General features: G+C 46.1%; 2 protein-coding genes across 10 annotated transcripts in view; both read right to left on the reverse strand.

Moving 5' to 3' along the window:
- Positions 1 to 16,596, reverse strand: part of LOC127046423 (C-type lectin domain family 4 member F-like) — a 167,724-nt gene that overhangs the window by 100,174 nt on the left and 50,954 nt on the right. Inside the window, exon 1 of one of the 9 annotated variants that reach the window (XM_050943439.1) lies at positions 840 to 996. The exons of the other annotated variants lie outside the window; for them this stretch is intronic. The gene's annotated coding sequence lies outside the window, so the exon portion shown is untranslated. Of the gene's footprint in view, positions 1 to 839; positions 997 to 16,596 lie in introns of those variants that run through there. 9 annotated transcript variants of the gene reach the window in all.
- The window catches only part of LOC127046421 (C-type lectin domain family 4 member F-like), a 280,381-nt gene continuing 267,583 nt past the window's right edge, over positions 3,799 to 16,596 (reverse strand). The window contains exon 9 of the mRNA XM_050943430.1: positions 3,799 to 4,756. Within this exon, the coding sequence (XP_050799387.1) occupies positions 4,668 to 4,756 (89 nt within the window). The 3' untranslated portion in view covers positions 3,799 to 4,667. The remainder of the gene's footprint in view (positions 4,757 to 16,596) is intronic.

Genomic DNA, 16,596 nt, shown 5'->3' on the forward strand with positions numbered 1-16,596 from the left:
CGGTCTCGGTTAAGAGCCTTGAGCTTTCACTGGATCTCAATGCAGGTGCATCCAGAAAAGGTGTGGCGACGACCATGTAAAGGTCCCCTTGTGTGAAAGGTGATCTTTAAAGAGGGGAACTGTACAGGGAGATTTTGGCAAAGCAGTAAAGTGCCTGAAACCACTATGGGTTATTGCTAAAAGCAGCCAAGTCTGCAGGCCGTCAAGTGGCCATATAGCAGGCTTAGCTTAACCAAGGCAGGAGGGGATGGGGTTTTGGGTACCACAAAAAGGGGAGCTTGACCCCATGTCCTTCCTGACAAGAATTGTGTTAAAGTTGCTGATGCATCCATTTTAGAGGAGCAGGATGTGCCCTCAGGGATGTGTCCGGCAGGGTCTCAAGGCTGTAAACTCTGGTAAAAACCCGCTCCTGGTTAATCCATAATTAGAAAGAAGCCTCTTGCTGGACCATTGAAATTGCTTGCTGAACAAGTTTTTCTTTAAGGGACATGTCATTGTATTATAAATAAGGGTGAAAAGTTTGAGGTAGTGGGACACTTTGTGATGTCCTGTTGCGTCAGGCATCTAGCAGCTGGACAGTCATGTCTCCCCTGATTTATTTCCTGACACCACCTCACACAGAGTAAATGTTACCAAGAGCTTTCAGTTGAAAGAACCCTGGGTAACACCAGGTCATTAGTGAAGATGTTAAACAACACTGGACATAGAACTTGAGTTAACAAGCTTGAGGTAAAATCCTAGTGAAGACAAGGCAGTGTGTAGTTTTCAGATGAGTTGTTAGCAGGTCAAGTTAAAGCCTGTGGAGGTGCCTAACAACTAACGTGACAAATATGACCTACCTTGTCTCCATGAGCTTTTAGCTTGAGCTACGGGCAGTCCTTTCTTCCCATCCAGACGAGGAAATCCAGAGCTCAGGAGCGCTGCGGGGGACTGCTTAGCATGGAGAGAAAGACTTTCAATTAAAATTAGAATCTTTTGGTTAAACCCAAGTGACAAAATTTCCTGCCACATGGAGTAGAAAGAGAGCCTGAATGCATGTTATCTTGACGTTAACACTAGGCTGGGGCGGAACTTGGTTTTAACAGGAACCCCCCCTTTCCTGCTCTGAAAATATTTCTCACTTTGGCTGAGGATGGAAGCTAGCTTACAAAAATCTCCCAATGCAGTAGGGCTGGGTTCTACCATGCTAATCCGCGCTGGGTTATACCTTCCTCCACAAGCAGCCTCACTCATTATAAGGGGACCAGCTGCAAATTAAAGGATTTCTCATAGTGAGTAAAATTGGCAAACTCTCACCCTCTGGCTTGGTCTACAATACAGAGTTAGGTCAACGAAAGATGCCTTACGTCGACCTCTCCATGTCAGTGTCCACATCAGAGAATGGTCCCACCGATGTAAGTGCCCTACTACACGGACATAATAACCACACCTCCACCACAAGCGTAGACCTTATGTCGGTGTAGTCAAGGCAACACATTGTCTGTGTAGACACGGCGGGTTACTTATATCGGCGGTTGGCTGTCGTTCCTGGAGCCGTGAAATTGACAAGCACGCCGGGATGTGTGGGGAGCTCCAGCTAAAGCCCAGCTACCCCCTAGGCTCTTGGCTCCCTGATCCCAGCTGATCTGCTTCTCAGGCTCCCCAGTCCCAGCTGGGCTGCACCTACCTGGCTCGCCACTCCGTGCTCAGATTTTTGTTGAGGTTTAGTAAGGAGAGATGCTTTTAAAGGCCTAGTTGGCGTGTTACTGAAGAATAGAAAGAGAGAACTTAAAGAAAATTAAAGATTTTTGTTTTTAAAGGTTAGTCTGAAATTATAGAGGCAAGCTATTAAAGAAAAGAGAGATTTTGGGCGAGGTTTAGTAAGGAGAGGTGTTTTTAAAGGCCTAGTTTGACATGTTATTAAAGAATAAAAAAAATTGAGATAAATTTAAAAGGTGTATTAAATATTAGGTTAGGTTAAGAAAAGAGCATTTAAAAAGAGTTAAATGAAAGAGCAAAATATAAAGGAAACTGCCACGTGCTCTGATCTGCGAACCCAGCTGACGGAAGAATCCACTTACATGACTCATCTTCATGGGGGCAGGGCAGAACAACGAATGTATTTTATCCTCTTTCACATCCCACAACAGTCTGTCTGGTGTTGATGGACCTTTCCTGTTGGGAAAGATGTAACACCTTCTTGTGGAGACTGGCATGTCACACCAGTTAATGTCACTCTCCTGCCTGGTGGTTTACACAGTCACAGAGGCTCACAACACAACCGCTCCATGAATGACAGCCAACAGTGATGTAAGTAACCCGCAGTGTCTAACTCTGTAGTGTAGACCAAGCCAGAGGGTGAGATTCTGCCACTTTTAGTCACTATGAGAAGTACCTTAATTTGCAGCTGGTCCCCTTGAAATGAATGAGGCTGCTTGTGGGGGAAAGTGTAACCCAGTGTGGATTAGCATGGCAGAACCCAGCCCTGCTGCACTGGGTGGTTGTTGTAAGCTAGCTTCCATCCTCAGCCAATGTGAGAAACAACATTTGCAGTGGAGGAAAGAGGAGTTTCCTGTTAATAGCAACTTCCGCCTCAGCCTACTGTTAACCTCAGGAGAACATGCGTTTGGGCTCTCTTTGTGCTTGTTAGAGAACATAAGAACATAAGAACGCACATACTAGGTCAGACCAAAGGTCCATCTAGCCCAGTATCTGTCTACCGACAGTGGCCAATGCCAGGTGCCCCAGAGGGAGTGAAGCTAACAGGCAATGATCAAGTGATCTCTCTCCTGCCATCCATCTCCATCCTCTGATGAACAGAGGCTAGGGACACCATTCCTTACCCATCCTGGCTAATAGCCATTTATGGACTTAATCACCATGAATTTATCCAGTTCTCTTTTAAACCCTGTTATAGTCCCAGCCTTCACAACCTCCTTAGGCAAGGAGTTCCACAAGTTGACTGTGTGCTGCGTGAATAAGAACTTCCTTGTATTTGTTTTAAACCTGCTGCCCATTAATTTTATTTGGTGCCCCTCATTCTTGTATTATGGGAATAAGTAAATAGAGGAAAGGGCAGAAAGGCAAAGAAATATATGTGGGATATGGCAGGAGATTCCCATGCTTCCTGTTTCCTTAGGCTCAACCCTCCCTATCCAGCATCTGTCATCTGGGAGGTTTGATCTTCCCATAAAGGGTCCCACCCACCTTGAATAACGAGGAATCAGTCATGATAAGGTGAAAGACAAATGAAGTGTATTGAGGGACTGGTATGAATGGGGCAAAGAAAAGGAGGGAGTAAACCTTAAAATTATGTAAGACAGTGATTTTCCCAAAATAAACCCTATAAACAGGTAAGTAAACCCCTTAATAGAAACCTCCTTCTATAGATCAAGTGTCGATTGTTGCCTGAGACCTCAATCCTCCGGCTAGTTGAAAGCCATTGGAGAGGAGCTCCAGAGAGTCCCGGGATGTTCCTTTGGGTCTGTAGAAGAGCAGATGGTCCATCGGGGAACAGCAGCTGAAGGTGGGTGATGGTAGGTGGGATGTGGCTGTCTGTCCGTCTCTTCTGCTTGCAGGTGATGACAAAGTAGAAGCAGAGCTGTGGAAGGAAAACCCGAGCCCCCTCTACCACTAGGATGGGGAGGTGAGAGCAAGTCAGACCCTCACTGTCACTCAGATGGACAGCAGCTGAGCAGTGCTTGAGGCAGACTTATATAATCTGGCCTGAGAAACCCCATAGAAGGAGCAGAAAACCCCTTTTGGGAAACCTTGCCGAAAAGGCAGTAAAAACCAGTTCTGTCCTGAAGTTGTTTATCACTTCTGAGGAGAAATAAAAGGCGCAAAAACTGCAATCAGCTGGATCACATGGGCACAAACTCCATGTTGAAAATCAATATGGGATCCTGAAATTATACCAAACATACAAAATGGACATAACCCAACAATCCCCTCCTTGGAGGAGTTATAGTGATAAGCATAACTACTACAAACTACATATAGAACAGATACTTAAACTAACAATCCCAAGGCATTAATATCAAATGGTACCCGTGGTGTCCTCTTACCTTTTCCTTTTTATACATACAGAAGCCAATAACTAACATAATCAGATATCGTCATAATCAGTTATAACAAGTATTTTATTCCAATTACTGATAGTAAAAGACAAAAGCCATCGCTTTGTGACTGCACAAAGCCTATCTGAAGAACACCCCACCCCTTGACTTTTCCGCCTTTATCTGTCGGTTTGATGATTTCATCTAAAATGCTATTTGGGTCCTTGGCCTCTGTCACTTTCTCCACCAATTCTTCCCCTAGAGCTAAATGTTCCTGGGTTAAACAGAGGCACTGCAGTGCGTATCCCAATGTTTTGATGATATTTAACACACTCTCCAGAGACAAACTACTGCTAATTTCTTTTATTTTACAGTTTACAGCCGTGATGCCTCTGACCGGGGGAATCTATAGCGCACCCAGGACAATCCTCATTGTGTTTCTCTCTCAGGCAGTGCTTGATGATTCTGTGCACAGCTGCTCGCACCATTGCACACATCACAGTTTTACGGTTATGAACTTGCACAGGCTTAATACCAAATTTCTCCCTCAACTTTAGATAGTACAGGCCTATAGAATAAGCATCCCTCCCTGCTTCGGCATTGTGTTGAGCATCTGGCTTTGGGTCTGGGTCAAAACAGATTGGGCCCAATCCACTCAGCCCTTCGGAGCTGTCGGTGTCCAGAACCGCCAAGTCCTCTGAAGAACCATCGCTCAGCTGCTGAAAAATGTACGGTAAGAAATACGTGTAAGGCATCTTTGTAGTTTTTCATAACATGCTTTTAAAACCTTTTACACCATGTGTGAAGGGACCCCTTCCGCATGCAGCTTTTAGAAACAACAAACAACAACAAAGGCAATATGTCTCTGCCGGCTGATCCAAAAGGCTCTAGCCAACCCAGCACCAGTGATCGGGTCCCTGCCAAACCATCCCTTGAACGTTCTTACATACAACTGTCAAAGTCAGACTGAATTCATTCTACTTCTACAATATACTTCATTCTACTTTCACACAACATACCAGTGCCTCATCTCCATACAGCCCTTTGTTTGATTCGTTTTGTGGAACTGATGTGAATGAAATTGGTTTTAGTTATTCACTGTATCATTGTAACTTCTGTTCACCATTTCATTACACTTGCCATTTTGCCTACATTGTAACTTCTGAGCACTATTGTAATTCAAAACCCATTTTAAAATACTTACTCCATTTTGTGGAAGGCTTGTGCTGCAGCCCCCATTTTTGCAAGCCATGCTGTAATATTTTTAGTCTAGTTTAAATGTGTGAATGAGGTATGTATGGGTGATAGAATCAATCTCCAGCGCCAAGCCCGTCCTGTTGAGATAAAGATCAAATACCAACGGCTGAAGACCTAGACAACAGCCATAAGCAAAGTAAGAAGCATCCACCCTAAAAAGAAAAGGACAAAAGAAAAAACAAAAGGAAAATCAAAGCCAGGTCCGAGGCTGAAAGTCACGCCTGCAATTGATGGGTGATCCAGCACCAAACCCAGAGGCGACGTGACAGAGCAAGACCTATAGACTTTGAATCCAAACTAAAAGCCTATAAAAAGGAAGGGTGAGATGAGAGACTTTGGGTAACGCTTTGCTATCAACATCAAGGGGCATCGGTGCGCTCCCAGCAGAGACCCGGCTCCTCCTCGTGCTCAGCTTTCCTGGCCAGTTAGCTGCCACGAGCTACGATCCCAAGCTGTGAACTCAAGCCATGAACTCAAGCTACAATCAGGACTGATAGCTATCCAGCAGCTGCAGAACATTTGGTGTGTTTGTGTCTGTGTATGTATAAACATTGAGGTATTTTCTAGTAGTTATAGATCAATAATAAATGTGGCATCTTTATCTTGACCCCTAAAACGATCCTGTGTGGGTTTGTCTGTACAACAGTTTGGGCTCTCCTGGCCGGGGTCCGGAGTCTCAAACAAATCTTGGCCCAGCGGTCTGGCCTCATGTTTCTCCACCGCGTCGTTCTTGTGGTTACAGACATCATTAGCTATCCCTGTTTCCCCTCTCCCATGACCCATCTCAAGCACTCTTCAGGTCCCATAGCAGCGACCGTAGAACGTCTCTTCATGAGAGGCTGGACTGCTGGTGTTGGCCAGGGCCTTCTAGGTGCAGCCATCTTTCATCATCAGACCTGTTTAAATAGAAGCTCCTTCGTATCTTATCTTACCTCTGATCCACTGGCTCACAAAGGCTGTTTTTGCTAACAGGGGCTTTGCTGAAGAAGCACACTGCTTCAAATTGTCCTAACTAAAAAGTGACCAATGTTAGTCTAAAACATAGGGGAAAACTCTTTTATCACTATGAATTACTTTCATAAACAGGTTAGCTGTGTTTTTAACACTGGGATGTTTCTGCATGCACACTTTTTACTGAAGTGCAAAAGTGCTAAATGAAGGAATGTGTCTTCAGACAGGCTTCTCTTTTCAAGTGTTTATTCCTTTACAAAACTTAATATAACTTTCACTTATATTTGTTAAAAAGTAGGGGAAGAAGCAACCTTCTTATCTCGGATCCACTGACTCACAGATGCTTCTTTTGCTAACAGTGGCTTTGCTGAAAAAGCATGTGTCACCGAGTGTGGGGGAGATAGGGCCCTGCACCCCCCTCTTCCTGCAATTCACCGTGACTCTGAGTCAGCCAGCCAGTAACACAGAAGGTTTATTAGACGACAGGAATGCAGTACAAAACACAGCTTGTAGGTATAGAAAACAGGATCCCTCAGTGAGGTCCATCTTGGGGGGCAGGGAGCCCAGACTCCAGTTCTGGGCCTCCCTCCATTTCCCCAGCCAGCTCCAAACTGAAACTCCCACCAGCCATCCCAACCACCCACTCATCCCAGCCCCTTCTCCAGCCTTTGTCCAGTTTCCCAGACAGAAGGTGTCACCTGGCCCCAACCCACTCCTGGGCTCAGGTTACATGCTCATGTATCATCCCTTAAGTGAAGTCACACCCTGATGTCCCACCACCATCCAGCACCAATGCAGACAGTACCAGTAAACCCCCCACGCAACATTACCAGGTCAATACTCCCCACTCACTGCTCCATCACACCGCACTGCTTCAAATTGTCCTTACTAAAAAATGATCGACATTAGTCTAAAACATAGGGGAAAACTTTTTTATCACTATAAATTACTTTAGTAACAGGTTCTCTGTGTTTTTAACACTGGGATGTTTCTGCATGCACACTTTTTATTGAAATGCATATTCAGAAGTGCTAAATAAGGGATGTGTCTTCATATAGGCTTGTCTTTTCAAGTGTTTATTGCTTTACAAGACTTCATATGTCTTTCACTTCTATTTGTTAAAAAAGTGGGGGAAGAAGCAGCCTTTTTCTCTCGGATCCACTGGCTCACAGACGCTGTTTTTGCTGCTGCTTCAAATTGTCCTCACTAAAAGCAGAGGGAAAAGCTTTTATAAACTTTTTGTTAGCAAGGGTTTGTGGCTTTAACCCTGAGGTGTTTCTGCATGCTCATTTTTTATCAAAACACAAGCAAAAGTGCTAAATAAAGGGCTGTCTCTTCATACAGGCTTGTCTTTTCAAGTGATTATTCCTTTACACAACTTAATATCACTTTTACATGCTTTTGTTAAAAAGTGTGGGGGGGGAAAGCTGCCTTCTTATCTCTGATCCACTGACTCATCAGATGCTATTTTTGATCACAGCGGCTTTGCTGCCACTTCAAATTGTCCTCACTGAAAAATGACCAATGTTAGTCTAAAACATAATGGAAAACTTTTAAAAACTGGTTTGTTACTGAGGGCTTATGGTTTTAACCTTTATTAAAGCATGGCAGGAAAGATGCTTGGGGTCGGTTTTTTTAATTAAGAATAAGGCAGTTAAAGGGGGTGGGGGTGGGAGATAGCTCTTGTTTAAAAACCTTAGGACTATCGGATTGGTTCAGGAAAAAGTACTTTATGACCCAGCTGTAGAACAGCATCTGATTGGTCCAATCCAAAGGTGAAGACAACTATCCTGAGGGGCTGTGAACCTGGGAAGTCGCCTCTTTCTTCAGGAACAGTTGGAAGGGTAAGATCTCTCTCTCTCTTTGACTCAACCACATGCTGTTTATCTTTGCCATTTGCAAAGGGGCTTTCTTTTCCCTTTTCCTGTCCTGTTCTCTCTTTTAACCTACCTTTATATGTTTCTCTTTTATTTATCTGTTTTTAAATGCTCTTTTCTTAACTGATTCTTGTATTTAATAGTTTAAATGGTTCTTTCTTAACCAACCTTTAAATTTTTACCATGAGCTTACTAAATAGTCCCTGCCTTAGTAAATGCCCTGTTTTGCCATATGTTCTTTTTTAACCTATTTTTCAATATTATTTAATATTTTTAAATGCTCTTTCTTAACCTTCCCTATATTTAATACACCTTTTACATTTATCGCAAATATTTTGATTCTTTAATAACATCCCAAACTAGTCTTTAGAACACCTCTCCTTCTCAACCTCACCAAAAATCTCTTTTTTTTAACAACTTGCCTCTATTCTTCCAAACTATCCCTTTAAAAACAAAAATCTTTATTTTTCTTTAAGTTCTCTTTCTATTCTTTAATAACACATCAAACTAGGCCTTTAAAATCATCTCTCCTCACTAAATCTAACTAAACAATCTTTCTTTCCTTTTTCCCCCCTAACACTTACCAAAGCTTTCTTTTATTAATCTTTAAGCTCTCTCACTCTATTCTTTCAACCTTTTTTTCTAAACAATCAACCAAATCTTTCAGAGCACAAGCAGGCAACATTCTCCCTATACAAACAATAAATAATCAAACTTTTTTTTTTTTCAAAATGGCCAAAGGCACCAAACCTTCACAATAAAAGAAATGAGAACGGAGAGCGGGACAAAAGTCCTAAATGCGGTGTGGAAACCGGTTAAAAAATACATGGTGATGAATACTAACGAGGTATATACTACTCACAACCCAGCCTGTCCATGGGCGTGCTTACAAATCCACCGGAAATCAGAGTGCAGTGGGCATCATTCCACAAATTCTGGTTGGTTGAGTGGGACTCAACACAGTCTTCTCTGCCTCTTGTTCCCTGATCCCAGTTGTCTGGCTGATTCTCCTCCCAGAACCTACAGATAAGAGTGTTAATGTCTCAGAGGAGAACCACAGCCAATTCCTGAGCTCACTTCTGCTCTGTGGACTCTGTTGTTGGCAGGGGAACAAGACACTCAGCAGTGACGTTGTAAAGTGATGCACCCCCTGGTCACCCCTCAGAGTTCTCTGCAGCGCTTGTGGCCATGGTATCAAAGGGCTTCTGATGGCCGGGGATAGCAACTGCCCTGTGCCTGACAGGCCAGCAAAGAGCCAAAGTCAGTGTGTGGCTCCAAATGCTGAGCAGCAGCAACTCAGATCTCATTGCCCAGAACCAGAGCAGGTGGCACAGCACGTCCCAGGCACCCCCGAGATGGGAACGCAGGAACGGGAAGAGAGGGCAGCGGGGGTCAGTCAGTAACTTCTCCCTGGCCCTGCTTATGGGCCTCACCCACAGCCCACTGAGGTCACTGCACTGACTGCAGCTGGCTCTGGCCATGCCCCTGGCCCCACAACTTCCCCTTGCCCAGCCTGCCAGAGGGAAGATCGCAGTGCAATCCCAAGGAGAGTGGGAACCTGCCTCATCCCACGACTTCCATTCTTGTGAAAAGTAATAGAGGTTCCCACAGTAAAACCTCCAGCCCCTGGAGAGCTTTGTCAGCACGTCACCTAGGAGCAGAGACTGTGGTGAGACGCCCGGGCTAGTGTCACAGGGAAACACGCAGGGAGCTCAGGGTTTCTAGTGCTGCATTTCCCTGGCCCTTCAGCTGCCCCCAGCCCAGGGAACTTCTGAATCCTGATTCTCCAGCATCACAATAAGTAACTTTCATGGCCCAAGGAAGGATCCCAAAGAGCGCTGCAGAAAGCAGACACCAGAGGGTCACTGCCCCAGCACTGAAATGCAGCTGCATCTGGGTTGGAGCATGGGCACTGGTCCCAGTGCAGAGCAGCACGGCTGTAATGGGAAAGGGGAGACTCACTGTTCAGCTGAGCTGGCAGGGGGAGTTCAGGAGGGGGATGTAGCTGCCCAAGGTGGAACATCCCCTGGTTCTGCATCAACATCTTTAAATGATCATAAGTGGTGAAGGTCTTGGGTCTTTTGCACTTTGGCATCTCCCCCAATACCCTGCCGGGGGCACTGGCTCAGGGATGGTTCTGAAAGTAACACCCCATACGCTGAAAAGCCAGGGTCACTTTTTGCCTGTGAGCTGACAGGTTTGGAGCGTCTAAGAAGAGCTGATAGCTGGGTGCTCCCATTAGGCTAATGACGCCTAGGGTGTAATTTAACTCCACACTGATCACCACGGTGTGGGCACAGGTGCAGCCACCGGTGATTTTCAATGGAAGAGAACTCGGGGCTGGGGAAAGTCGCCGTGTTGTCAGCCTGGGAGCCTGAAATCCTCCGTTCATCCTCAGCACCAGCAGAAACGGCACCAGCCAGCACTGCAGCTAGTACTTACTGTAGCGACCTTGCACTGCTGCTTGTGCTGCACTGACGTTGTCCAGCCGGATCTGGATTTCTCCATACGCTGCACTGACGTTACCCAGCTGGGCTTTCAGCAGCCGGACTCCTGCCTGTGCTTCATCCAATAGCTGCAGACCTAGGAGAAAGTCACAGCGACGTCAGTGGAGATGCAGAACACTTGATTATCAGCACGTGCAATAGAGCAGCACCTGCAGGCCCCTGTGTGCCAGGCGCTGTACGGACAGGAGGGGACAGTCCCTGCTCTCAACAGCTCACAGTCAAAATAGACACGAGGTGGGAGAAATAAAGGATGATTTTACCGATGGGGAACTGAGGTGCAGGGAGAGGTGCCCAAGATCACACAGGAAGTTTGCAGCAGAGCTGGGAATTGACCCCAGCTCTCCTGAATTCTAGCCCTGTCCCCCCAATCTCCCCAGCCACCTCTTCCCAATTGCTCCCCCATTGTGAGCTGTGAGTGGGTCTCCTGCAGCATGGGGCAGACCTGGGGGTGCAAGAACATCCGTGGCCCTGAGCCTTGGCCCTGGGCTCCAGGCTGGGATTTTGAACAGCCCAGTGTTCAGGCGAGTTCTGTGCCAGGGTTCAGTTCAGGCCCATTTTCTGACTGGACGTTGAATAACCTGATCCATGGACGGGTTTGTATGTGCAGCCCTGTGCCAGACAGACAGACAGTTGTGAGACATGGCCACAAGGGGGCGATCTGCCTCCAGCAATGGGACTGTGGCAGGTACCCAAATTATTGGAGCTGCACAGGGAGGGCTCAGGGACTGGGGGGCAAATTGAGACCCACGAGTGCAGCTCCACTGACGTCCTGCCTACACCAGGGTCTGAATTCGGCCCTGTATGTCTCATGAGCTGCATCCGTCTTTCCCGCCAATGCAACCCTGACAATACAGGGGCCAAGGCGAAAACTACGGAGCGAAGGGAGCAACAGTGAAAGGACGGAAGATGTTGACCACTAGGCATCCTGCGTAGGAGCATGGGGCGGATGCAGCCAGCCTGCCACTGCCAGGAAGGGAGCTAGGAGGGAGCCTGGAGCAGCCACCCGTCCCTGGGAACAGAGCCTCCGTTGGCAGAGGAAGGTGCAGAGCAGCAGCTCGTTAGACAGGGGACAGGACCACTTGGCAGGGAAGTAGGAGGATGCCAGGAACCCACCATCTCTATGGGCAGGAGAGTGCTCAGCTTCCAGGCCAAGGGAGGGGAACTGACCCTGATGCTTCGTCCTGTGACTTACTGTCCGATCCCTTTGCTGACTCGTCCGAGGTGTTGTCAGGCTGTGGAGAGACTTGGAGCTTCTGCACTGCTTCTTCAACCACTTGCAGCTTGCTCTATGCCCGGAGATCTAGAAATTACACTTCTGCAGGTCAGTGACTGAACCGAACTATATCTGGAGACCAGCCACGCCCAGAGAAGAAATAGGAGGGCGTCAGATCCTTGGAGCAGGGAGCTACAAACTCCAGCAGAGCCGATTGAGATGAAATCTCAGGAACAGATGCCTCAGGAGGTTGTGGAAGCCCCTTCAAAGGAGGTTTTTAAAAGGAGGCTGGAGACGTCTGTCTGGGATGTTTCAGACACAACAAATCCTGCATCTTGGCAGGGGTTAAACTAGATGCCCCTGGGGTCCCTTCTCACCTGATGGTTCTGTGATTCTCTGATCTCATTTTCCTGTGTGTTTGTGCAACACCTAGCACTATGGAAAGCAGGACCTGGGTGCAGCTTTCTGGGCACTGTGGCCGCCCAAGTGCCGATCCTGACGGCTCTGCTCCTGGTGTGTCTCAGGGGCCTGTCTGCTAACTGTAGGCCCAGACTCCTAGAGCTGTTCAGGCCCCAGACTCCCAGTGATTTCAATGGAAACCGGGAGCCCAAATGCCTCTGAGGATCCGGGCTTGCAAGGTTAATGGTCAGCTGCTCAGATGGTGTCAATCTGACTTCAGAGGAGCTATTTTGATTTACACCTGCAGAGCATCTGTCCCTAAAAATCAGCCTTCACTCCCCTTAGTGCTGCAGGGCCAACACAGTGATGCCCCAGGGAGCCAGTTTCTCTTTCAGCTTGTGCATCATCAGCAGACCTGTGATCTAAATGCTGTCTGCGATATCTTTCCTGCTTTCCATCCATCAGACATCTTTGTATCCTTTCACAGCAGTATCTGAGCACCTCACAGCCTTTAATATATTACTTAATGTCACACGACACTCCTGTGAAATAGAGAAGTCTCCTCCCCCGGTTTTATAGGTGGAGAACTGAGGCAGAGACAGGTCTCATAGACCTTACAGCCAGAAGGGCCCATCATGATCGTAACTGACCTCCTGCAGGCCACAGAACCTCGCCCACCCACTCCTGTAATAGTCCCATAACCTTTGGCTGAGTTACTGAAGTCCTCAAACCATGATCTAAAGCCTTCAAGTTACAGAGAATCCACTATTTACAGTAATTCAGACCTGCAAGTGACCCACGCCCCAGGCTGCAGAGGACAGCAAAAAAACCCAGGGTCTCACCAATCTGATTTGGGGGAAAATTCCTTCCTGATCCCATTGAAAGGTGGATCAGGGCCCAGTTAAATGGGAGACTACAATGGGTCGTGGCCAAAGGTGAACTGTTAGGCTGAAGGGAGGTTACTTGTGGAGATCCTCAGGGATCGGGTTTGGGACAAATCTTATTTAACGTTTTCATTAACGACCATGGCACCAAAAGGGGGAGTGCGCTAATGAAATCTGCAGATGACACAGAGTTGGGAGGTATTGCCAGCATGGAGAAGGACCGCAATATTGTACGAGTAGAGCTGGATGACTTTGACATCTGGAGTAGTAGAAATGGGATGAAATTCAGTCGTGCAAAGTGCAAGCTCATGCACGTAGGGATTAACAGCAATATTAATCCCCATCTTCTCCAAGTTGACTCATAATTTCCCATGTGGCACTGTATCAAATGCCCTGAAATCCAGATAGATGAGATCTACCTCATTTCCCTTCTCTAAAAAATCAGTTATCTTCTCAAAGAAAGAGAAGGCTGATCTGGCATGATCTACCTTTTGTAAAATCGTGTTGTATTTCATCCCATTTACCATTAACCTCTATGCCGCTAACTACTTTCTCCTTCCAAATTAGTTAAAAGACCTAGCATACAATTGAGGTCAGCCTAAAAGGTCTGTAGTTTCCCAGATCAGTTCTTTTCTGGAGGTCCTTCCTACTCACCAACACTCAATCTAAAATAAGACCATAACATAACATAAGAACGGCCATACTGGGTCAGACCAAAGTTCCATCTAGCCCAGTATCCTATCTGCCGAAAGTGGCCAGTGCCAGGTGCCCCAGAGGGAACGGACCTAACAGGCAATGATCAAGTGATCTCTCTCCTGCCATCCATCTCCATCCTCTGACAAACAGAGGCTAGGGACACCATTCCTTACCCATCCTGGCTAATAGCCATTAATGGACTTAACCTCCATGAATTTATCCAGTTCTCTTTTAAACCTTGTTATAGTCCTAGTCTTCACAACCGCCTCAGGTAAGGAGTTCCACAGGTTGACTGTGCGCTGTGTGAAGAAGAACTTCCTTTTGTTTGTTTTAAACCTGCTGCCCATTAATTTCATTTGGTGACCCCTAGTTCTTGTATTATGGGAACAAGTAAATAACTTTTCCTTATCCACTTTCTCCACATCACTCATGATTTTATAGACCTCTATCATATCCCCCCTTAGTCTCCTCTTTTCCAAGCTGGAGTCCTAGCCTCTTTAATATTTCCTCCTATGGGACCCATTGCAAACCCCTAATCATTTTAGTTGCCCTTCTCTCAACCTTTTCTAGTGCCTGTATATCTTTTCTCAGATGAGGAGACCACATCTGTACGCAGTATTCGAGATGTGGGCGTACCGTTGATTTATATCAGGGCAATAATATATTCTCAGTCTTATTCTCTATCCCCTTTTTAATGATTCCTAACATCCTGTTTCCTTTTTCATCACCTCTTCTTGGGATTTTTAGCCTGTGGAAGGCCCTTAAGAGCCTGCAGCCTGCTTGAATCAACATTTAGAGTGAGAATCTGAAAAGCGACCCTCCCTAAATCAGGAGTGACTCTAGTGCCAGGCAGGCATCCTGTGAGAGAGATCTGGGAGCAGGATTTTCCCCCTGCCTAAGCATTTCTTGAGAGGGATGTTTAGGGCTTGTGAAATTGTGACGTTATTGATATAAACTGGGACCATATAGAACATGGTTTGCAACCAAGGTCTTAGAGTGGCACCAAAAATTTTGTAAAAAGGTGTCATATAAGTGTCTAAAACCAGGTTATGGGTTGCTGGTTAGGATTATGCTGTCTGAATCATTTTGTAGCTGAAGTTATGAGTATTGAATCTATACTGTCTGTATTTCAAATTTGTGCTGTGTTTTTGGAAACATTCCAGACAGGTTGGTATTTGCTCTGACTAGCCTGCTTGATGGCCCATTAAGGACAATCAGCTACACAATTAACCCATGGAGAGGAGGCAGATACACCTTGTAACTCAGCAAGGCCGGCAGGAACTTGCCCATGTTACTCCAGACTCCATTTTGCTGTAATTTTCCACAGTAAAGACAAAGAGTTTCTTACACCTGGAAAAGCCTGTATAAGGCTATTGCCTCATCTCCATCTGGTCTTCAATCCTGCTTCTTACCTCTGGAGGGACTTTGCTACAAGCTGAAGTTCTGCACAAGGGACTGATGACCCATCCCAGCTGGGGATGTTCTCCAGAGACTTGATTTGAACCTGCAGTTTACTCCAGAACTTTGCTATTACTGCATGTAATTGATTCCATTTAACCAATTCTAGCTCTCATCTCTATCTTTTTCCTTTTATGAATAAACCTTTAGATTTTAGATTCTAAAGGATTGGCAACAGTGTGATTTGTGGGTAAGATCTGATGTGTATATTGACCAGGGTCTGGGGCTTGATTCTTTGGAATCAAGAGAACCTTATTCCTTTATTGGAGTGTTGGCTTTCATAACCATTCATCCCCGGGACGAGTGGGACGGGTGGTGATACTGGGAGACTGGAGTGTCTAAGGAAATTGCTTGTGTGACTTGTGGTTGGCCAGTGGGGTGAAACCGAAGTCCTTTTTGTCTGGCTGGTTTGGTTTGCATTAGAGGTGAAAAAAACCCAGCCTAGGGCTGTAACTGCCCTATTTGAGCAATTGGTCCTGAATTGGCACTTTCAGTTGGGTCCCGCCAGAACTTCATCATCACAGAAGTCCAGGCCCAAAGGAGTATTTTTAAGTGAGAAAAGGAACCTGAAACAACTTATGAAATATGAATACAACGAGGCAGTGAAATGAGGGGAAAATGATTCTTTGCAGGAGAAAAGTGGGGCTGACAGCAGCAGTGTGCTCTGAAGGGCCTTTCTACAGCATCCCTGTCTGATAACCCATCCCCAGGATGCTGGGCTTCTCCCTGCAAGGCAACCAAGGGGCGAATCACAGGGCAAAGCCCAAAGATTGTGTCTCCCCTGCACATTAAAGGGAGAAGACTAGAGCTGCATTCGAACCAGGATCTATGTGTGGACAGAAGTAAGTGTGCTCGGTGTGCTCTGGATTTGCTCTCCCCAAGGTGAACGGCAGCTGCTTGGAGACACAAGACTGTCATCCCTGCCCATCCTGGCTAATAGTCATTGACGGACCTATCCTCCATGAACTAGTTCTTGTGTTATGTGAAGGAGTAAATTAGACTTCCTTATTTACTTTCTCCACACCAGTCATGACATTATAGATCTCAGTGACATCCCTCCTTAGTCGTTTCTTTTCCAAGCTGAAAAGTCCTGGTCTTATTAATCTATACAAATATGGCAGTTGTTCCATACCCCGATCCCTTTTCTGAACCTTTTGCAATTCCAGTATATCTTTTTTGAGATGGTGCGACGACATCTGCCTGCAGTATTCAGGATGTGGATGTACCGTGGATTTATATAGAGGCAATAGGATATTTTCTGTTTTATTATCTGTCCCTCTAAATGATTCCCAACATTCTGTTCACTTCTTTGACTGC

This window comes from Gopherus flavomarginatus, chromosome 3 (assembly GCF_025201925.1).
Source record: "Gopherus flavomarginatus isolate rGopFla2 chromosome 3, rGopFla2.mat.asm, whole genome shotgun sequence".
In the NCBI taxonomy this organism is placed as follows: domain Eukaryota; kingdom Metazoa; phylum Chordata; order Testudines; family Testudinidae; genus Gopherus; species Gopherus flavomarginatus.